At 61.3% G+C, this 7,856-nt stretch overlaps 1 protein-coding gene across 6 annotated transcripts in view; it reads left to right on the top strand.

Moving 5' to 3' along the window:
• The window catches only part of BRD3 (bromodomain containing 3), a 34,744-nt gene extending 28,567 nt beyond the window's left edge, over nucleotides 1–6,177 (top strand). For 4 of the 6 annotated variants that reach the window (XM_069579821.1, XM_069579819.1, XM_069579822.1 and 1 more), the window contains 3 exons: nucleotides 289–581; nucleotides 2,097–2,225; nucleotides 4,730–6,177. In XM_069579821.1, coding sequence (XP_069435922.1) covers nucleotides 289–581; nucleotides 2,097–2,225; nucleotides 4,730–5,034 — 727 coding nt within the window. In that variant the 3' untranslated portion in view covers nucleotides 5,035–6,177. Of the gene's footprint in view, nucleotides 1–288; nucleotides 582–2,096; nucleotides 2,226–4,724 lie in introns of all 6 variants that reach the window. The other 2 variants (XM_069579825.1, XM_069579824.1) reach the window with 1 other exon arrangement.
• Nucleotides 6,178–7,856: the final 1,679 nt, after the last annotated feature.

Here is a 7,856-nt window from a genome sequence, read left to right on the forward strand (position 1 = left end):
CGTCGAGGGGGGCTGCCCGCCGTGGCTGTCTCCTGGCCAAGGCCTCCCTGAGCTGGAGGGGCCTCTGAGCTCTGAAGCAGGGTCTCCGCGTCCCTGGAGATGCAGGTGCGTCCCGGGCAGTGGCCCGGTTCCTCTGCCTGGGTGCCACTGGGGCTGCTCCTTGGAAGGACAGCCTGGTCCTGGGGAAGACGAGGGCCAGTGGGCGAGGGCCGGTGTCTTGGGGGTGGAGCTCGGCGGAGGGTGGGGGCCGGGATGCCGCGCCGTGACGCCCCTTGCCTTCTGCCTCAGACAGCCGAAGAAGGGCGGCAAGCAGGCGCCAGCCTCCTACGACTCGGAGGAGGAGGAGGAGGGGCTGCCCATGAGCTACGACGAGAAGCGGCAGCTGAGCCTGGACATCAACCGGCTGCCCGGGGAGAAGCTGGGCCGCGTGGTGCACATCATCCAGTCGCGGGAGCCCTCGCTGCGGGACTCCAACCCCGACGAGATCGAGATCGACTTCGAGACCCTGAAGCCCACCACTCTGCGGGAGCTGGAGAGATACGTCAAGTCTTGCTTGCAGAAAAAGCAGAGGAAGCCGCTCTGTGAGTTGCCGGGGCCGAGCGTGTTTCTGCGGCCCACCTCTGTCTGTCTGCGGCCCACCTCTGTCTGTCTGCGGCCCACCCCTGTCTGTCTGCGGCCCACCCTCCACCCCCACCGTCCCTCCTTCCACCCTGGAGCAGAAAGACAGGCAGCCCCGAGAGGCGTGGGGGGCCGGGCAGTGGGTCGCGGCTCCGGGTTCCTCCCCCGTCTTCTGCCTCACGCCCCCAGGATGCAAGGGCACAGTGTCCGTCTGCTCACCTCAGGATGGGGGCTTAGCTGAGACTGGCTGCCAGCCGCTCCCCAGCCAGAGCCCTTCTTCCCCCTGTTCCTGGGCAGCTGAGCAGCGCTCGAATGCCCCGGCCTTCAGTAAAGCAGGCGAGACCCCCGAATTAGCTCCCAGCCCCTGGGCAGGTGGGCAGCGCTCGAATGCCCCGGCCTTCAGTAAAGCAGGCGAGACCCCCGAATTAGCTCCCAGCCCCTGGGCAGGTGGGCAGCGCTCGAATGCCCCGGCCTTCAGTAAAGCAGGCGAGACCCCCGAATTAGCCCCCAGCCCCTGGGCAGGTGGGCAGTGCTCGTATGCCCCGGCCTTCAGTAAAGCAGGCGAGACCCCCGAATTAGCTCCCAGCCCCTGGGCAGGTGGGCAGTGCTCGTATGCCCCGGCCTTCAGTAAAGCAGGCGAGATCCCCGAATTAGCTCCCAGCCCCTGGGCAGGTGGGCAGCGCTCGAATGCCCCGGCCTTCAGTAAAGCAGGCGAGACCCCCGAAGTAGCCCCCAGCCCCTGGGCAGGTGGGCAGTGCTTGTATGCCTGGCCTTCACTAAAGCAGGCAGGGCCCCGGGGGTCGGCTCCAGCCACGTTCACTCAGATGCTGGCTAAGGCCCTCCATTTAGGGCCTGACTGCAGGCCGCCTGTCAGTGGTTCTCTGCCTGAGCAGACTGGGGTTGCGGGTCCAAAGGACTCCCAGGGCAGATGAGTGCGCTGGCTCAGGAGCCACTGGATGGGGGTGAGTTGCTGCCTGGGTCAGTGGGAGGGAGGGCAAGCCCCAGGCAGCCCTGAGGAACACTCAGGGTGCACTGCTCCTGCGTGTGGTCCCCTGGGCCACTTGCGCCTCACTCGCTCTGAGAGGGGCAGCCTTCTGGATGGGGCATCTTGTTGCCCTCTGCGGTCCTGGCACATTTGACCCTCCATAAGTGGCCTGTGGACTCAGTGGTGCTGGCGCAGGTGTGCCAGGCGGTGGACAGGGCTCCAGGGTGGAGCCTTGGGAGGGCCTCGGCCACAGTGAAGGAAAGCCAGGAGTTGGAGGAGGGGTGGGGTCAGGGCTTCAAGTCACTGCGACCTGCAGCAGGGGGCGGTCAGTCCCACCTCAGGAGTTCTGTGACAGTTCCGGAGCTTTGCCTGTGGCAGGGGCTCCGTCCAGGTGGGCAGGGGCACCACCTTGGGGGGCTGGGCGTCTGCCCTTGGGGGTTGTGCTGCCCGCCCGCCCGCCCTGCCGCAGCCACAGTGCCCTGCTCTCCCACAGCCACGAGCGGGAAGAAGCAGGCGGCCAAGTCGAAGGAGGAGCTGGCTCAGGAGAAAAAGAAGGAGCTGGAGAGGCGGCTGCAAGACGTCAGCGGGCAGCTGGGCAACAGCAAGAAGCCAGCCAAGAGAGGTGGGGAGCCCCGCGCCGCTCGGGGCGAGGGGGAGGGCGCCGCGCTCGGGCGGGGGGGGGCGGGGGGGGGGGAGCTGCTCGGGGCGGGGGAGGGGGCCGCGGGCTTGAAGCCAGCCAAGAGAGGTGGGCAGCCCCGCGCCGCTCGGGGCGGGGGAGGGGGCGGGGGGGGCGCCGCGCTCGGGGCGGGGGGGGGGGTGGCGCTCGGGGCGGGGGGGGGGGGGCTGCGGGCTTGAAGCCAGCCAAGAGAGATGGGCAGCCCCGCGCCGCTCGGGGCTGGGGGGTGGGGGGGGCGCGGGCTTGAGCTGTGGCTCCGCTGCATAGCACGCTGTGTGTCCCAGAGGAGGCTGTCGACCCCCCGAAACCCTGATCTCCTTACCTGCGGATGGGGCTCCAAGGCTGAGCAGGTGGCAGGCACGTGGGAAAGCGGCACTCTGCGGAGCTCCTGGGAACGGCCGTTTTGGAAGGGCCCAGCCGTGGTCTGTGGGGGGGCCAGACTCCGTGACATGGGAGGGACTAGGGTCCCACCCTGCAGCTTCAGAGGGTCCTGGCCCCCAGCAGTGAGCTTCCTGGTTGCACCCAGAGAGGAATACTAGTGCCCAGCAAGTTAGCCAGCATGGCGGGCGGGGAGAGGGGCCGACTTCCCGCCCCACACCACGCGCTTTGTGGACTCTGGGATCTCGGTTTTGGTGAGCAGGTGCTTCAACTCCTTGCCTCCTTTCTCTGGAGCCTGTAAGAAAAGGCACGTCTCTTTCTTCCTACCCGGGTGGTGGTCAGATTCGAGGCTCAGTCTTGGCCATGTAGCAGCCAGCTGCCACGGCCTTGCCTGGCCCTGCTTGCCCGGTGCCATGGTGGGCCTTGGGGCCCGCCCCCTGCCACCGACGGCTGAGGGTTCCCTTGGATCAACCCCGGGGAGGGCGGGGCAGGTGGGCATGCGGTTACGGCTCAGAGCCACCCGCCCGGGGGGACGGCCCGCCCCCCTCGGCCCGTCAGTGCCTCTTGGTTGGCGGCACTCGCTTCTTCCCAGGCCCAGGTGCGTTCAGCTTTGCTGCCTCTGAGCTGGCTCTGCTCCCACTTCTGACACCAGCTGTGTGAGCTCCTCTCACACCAGTTCTCCAGGGTCCAGCGCGAGCTGGGCGTCCAGCTGTTCAGTTCAGTACGCTGTGTCCTCGGGGATGGTGTAGAACCTGCAGGGTGAGGGCTCAGATGCCAGGTACAAGTCCCCAGCCTCTCCCGGCTGTGAATCGGGAATCCCCGGCACCCTCTCCTCAGGTGGGGACACTCGCTCACGGAACTCGGGAGTCCTGAGTCTGAATTGCACGGTGGTTTGTCATAAAGGCTACAGCTCGGGAAAGCCAGGTGGGCGAGAGGCTGCGGCTGGGGCTCAGGTCAGGGGTCGGGCGCCTCTCCCAGCGCCTGGAAGCCCTTTGCGTCGGGGGGTTTCTCTGGAGCTCAGTCTCCTCCAGCTCCCTCCCTTTGGAGGGAATGGACGCCCAGCTCGTGTTGGAGCCTGGAGAACTGGTGTGAGAGGAACTCACGCATCTGGTGTCAGAAGTGAGAGCAGAACCAGCTCAGTTCAGTCGCTCAGTCGTGTCCGACTCTTTGCGACCCCATGAATCGCAGCACGCCAGGCCTCCCTGTCCATCACCACCTCCCGGAGTTCGCTCAGACTCACGTCCATCGAGTCCGTGATGCCATCCAGCCATCTCATCCTCTGTCATCCCCTTCTCCTGCCCCCAATCCCTCCCAGCATCAGAGTCTTTTCCAATGAGTCAGCTCTTCGCATGAGGTGGCCAAAGTACTGGAGTTTCAGCTTTAGAATCATTCCTTCCAAAGAAATCCCAGGGCTGATCTCCTTCAGAATGGACTGGTTGGATCTCCTTGCAGTCCAAGGGACTCTCAAGAGTCTTCTCCAACACCACAGTTCAAAAGCATCAATTCTTCAGCCCTCAGCCGCCTTCACAGTCCAACTCTCACATCCATACATGACCACAGGAAAAACCGTAGCCTAGACTAGATGGACCAGCTCAGAGGCCAGCAAAGCTGAATGCACTTCGGCCTGGGAAGAAGTGAATGGCAGTTCCCTCCCCTCAGAGATGGTGGTCACTGGGGGCGTTGGCAGGGTGGGGCGGCGGGGGTGGGGAGCTGGAAGTTCCCGCCCTCCAGTCACATGGTCTTTCTGGTGCCCAGCCAGTGCTGAGGCTCTCAGACGGTCCCACCCCAGTCCCTCATTCGCATAAGCTTGGGTGTGATCTAAAGGGCCCCACTCGGGAGGTCTTGGGGGATCTGGGAGCCCTGTGCCAGGGACAGGTACAGGCATCAGACAGACTCCCCGCAGCCTCACCAATGCGCTGACTCGCTTCAGTGGATCTGTTAGCACTTATCAGGTCCCCAGGTCTGGGTTTGGGGGGAATGTGGAGCCAGCGCGGGGGCTGCAGGAAAGGCGGCGGGGGCGGCGGGCTGGTGCGGGGTGCGCGCCGCTCACCTGTGCGTCTCCCCCAGAGAAGGCGGGCTCCGCCGCGTCCGGGGGGCCCTCGCGGCTCAGCAGCAGCAGCTCCTCCGAGTCCGGCAGCAGCAGCACGAGCGGGTCCAGCTCCGACAGCAGCGACTCCGAGTGAGCCCTGGATGCGCGGCTCGGGCCGCCGCCGCCGCCGGGACGCCGCGGTGCTCCCCCCGGCGGTTAATATACTCCTTTCGTTCCATGGTGTGCAGGCTCTCTTTCACTTCAGTGTTATGGTATCTTCCAGTTCTGGCTTTAATAGGTCAATCGAGATCTCTCTGTGTGTGTCCATTAGACTTTGAGAAGCTGTGAATCGGCATCAGGTCTTTCCTCCGTAACTGAACTCAAGGCCCTTGGAGATGCCGGCTTCAGACGCTAACGTGATAACCGTAGGAAGCGTGTGAGGTGTGGTCTGAAGGTGCTTGCAGAACCCCTTTCCTTACGCCCGACCTGGTCTGTAGCCCCAGCGAGAATGTCTCCCGCGGAAATGTCTCGGACGTGGTGCCGCACGGGAAGGCTGTTGGCTTCGCCGACGGGGGTCTGTCTCCGTCTCCGAGCGCCCTGGGCCCTGACCCTCACGTCGAGGGCAGCTCTTTCTGCAGGGGCTGCTGACAGCCAGGCCCGCCCCTGCCATGAGTGAGGGTCAGGGCGGGGTCCCCGCGGCCCCCAGCCCGAGCTTCTGCGGGTGGGGAGCCGACGAGGGGGCGTGCAGAGGAGCCGTCTCTCTGATCTCCCAGGACGTTGGGAGCTCCTGGGAGGAACACGGTGGCTGCGTGGGCAGCGCAAGGGTTCCCAAACACTGAAACTTTTACCTCAACTTTGAAAAAAAAATAGAGAAAAGATTAAAAAAAAAAAAAAGGAGACTCTTTTTGTAAGGTTCAGCAATTTTCTACGAAAGGCCAGCCCCACGCGTGTCCCCAGCCCAACCGCTGCCACGCACTCCGGAACCATCGTCCCAGTCTCGTGTATATATGAATATTTTATTTATTAGCATCATTGGTCTTTTTTTTAAAAAAAAAAGAAAGAAAAACAAAACTGCAAAAGAAATGCATTTTAAAAACAAGAAACAGAGGTGCAGAGATGCAGGCCTTTTCCGTGGTGTGAGGGGAGCCCAGGCCCCGCGGGCCGCGGGCCGCCCGCCCAGGTGCTACCGCCTCCTGCCCCTGCGCGGTGCTGAACCTCATCTGCGTGCTCGTCTCGGGGCTGCGGGGTTTCTGTTCTCGTTCTTTCTCGTGTGTGTGTGTGCGTGTGCGTGTGTGTGTGTGTGTGTGAAATCTGGAGACTCACAGGTAATAGACGACTTCCGGCTGCAGCACATTCTCATTTTTTTTTTTAAATTTCATTTAGTTCTTTTATATTCACTTCTGGTCTCTCTTAGGACTGTTTTAAAAAGGACTTCGATTTAGGGAACCCCAGTTATATAATATAAACTTTGTAATCTGCAAGAAAAAGAAATGTATAGTAAATCTAAGTCTTGATTTTTACCTTTCTATTGTAAAAAAAAAAAAAAAAAAAGTAATAATAATATACAGAGTTTAACAGAAGGTTATGTTTCGGTTTTGTTTTCTCCAGAGGCTGCCGTAGGGCCCTGAGCGCGGGGTACCCACCACACCACCTGCCTAGCTCGGAGCCACGTGGCTCTGGCCAAGGGTTCATGGCCCCCAGTGGGGCATCCCTCATCCCCACCTCCAGGGAGGGGGCAGCCCCTGCTGCCCCACCACATCTCCCAGCCACCAGCCGGCAACGGCCTGGCCCGGCTCTTGCTGGCCTGGTCTTTCTCCAGGCTGGAGGACCCTCTGGCCCCAGGAAGTCTCCCTCCCTCAAGACTGCATGGGGTCTCCCGGCTCATGAACTTCTCAGTTAGCACAGAAATGATGGGACCTCACCGAGGCAGATCTACCCTGGTGGCTCAGAGGTTAAAGCGTCTGCCTCCAATGCGGGAGACCAGGGTTCAATCCCTGGGTCAGGAAGATCCCCTGGAGAAGGAAATGGTAACCCACTCCAGTATTCTTGCCTGGAGAATCCCATGGATGGAGAAGCCTGGTAGGCTACAGTCCACAGGGTCGCAAAGAGTCGGACATGACTGAGCGGCTTCACTTACTCACCGAGGCAGGGGCTAGGGGTGGGGCTGGGGGCAGCCCAGCCGCTTGTCCGAGGTCGCGTTCTTCCTGACAGCCCTTCTGGATAGATCAGGGCACTAGCTGTTGGCGTCCTAACAGGTGGTGGTTCTAAAAATTCCTAATGTTCACTTGGATGCCACCAACCTTGATGGCCAAGGAGCCCTCGGATGGGGTAGGACTCTGACGAAACGTAGATGGGGGCATGCCATTTTTCTGACTGCCGCTGATTCTGACCTTCGGTGAGTGTGGAGCCAGTTCATTCAACTTTTCATTGTAATAAAAATATAAATGGATTTTAAACTTGCCATTTTTTAAAAAGCTGCCCTGTTTTTCAAAGGTGTTTTCTAAACAGATCTTTAATGGAATAAAAACTATTACTTTAAGGACTTGGTACACGCTGGAGGGTCTTGAAGCAGGATCTCATGGGCGACGGGCAGCAGGCACAGGTCTGCGTGACAAGCAGATCCAAGCCAAGGGGCCTGGAGGTGTTGGGAGTTGCCGGGGGTGCCCTCCAGCTGCCAGTGGGGAGGGTCGCCCTTGCCAGCCGCTCTGTAGGGGACAGGGGGCCCCAGTGCTGGGCGTGGTGGGAGCGGTTCCTGTCCACTGGTTTCCGGGTGCAAGAGGGGTTCTCAGCCACCTCCGCTCCTTTCCGCTGAAAGATCCGCTGGCTCTGATGCTGCCGGAGAGCTGAGCGATGCAGGTCGTTTTTTTTTGTTTTTTTTTTTTTTCCTTAGGCTTTCTGTCCAGACTCAAAACTGATTTCAGAGTTTTGGGGGGACTCCCTCCACCCCCTGATGTCAGCCTATGGGTGTTTGCTGTTTTCATTTCCCCTGTGTTGGGCAAGTGAAATTGTTCTAGTTTCCCTAGAACTAGAGGGCAGCCCGTCGAGGCTTAGGAACCGTGTTCACTGGGTCGCACCCGTGCAGGACTCGAGATCGCGGCTTTCAAACAGTCTCCCCGACCCCTGGGGGCCGAGGGGGTGGCTTTGGCCATGAACTGAACTCCAGAAACCCT

Source organism: Ovis canadensis, chromosome 3, assembly GCF_042477335.2.
Source record: "Ovis canadensis isolate MfBH-ARS-UI-01 breed Bighorn chromosome 3, ARS-UI_OviCan_v2, whole genome shotgun sequence".
Lineage (NCBI taxonomy): Eukaryota > Metazoa > Chordata > Mammalia > Artiodactyla > Bovidae > Ovis > Ovis canadensis.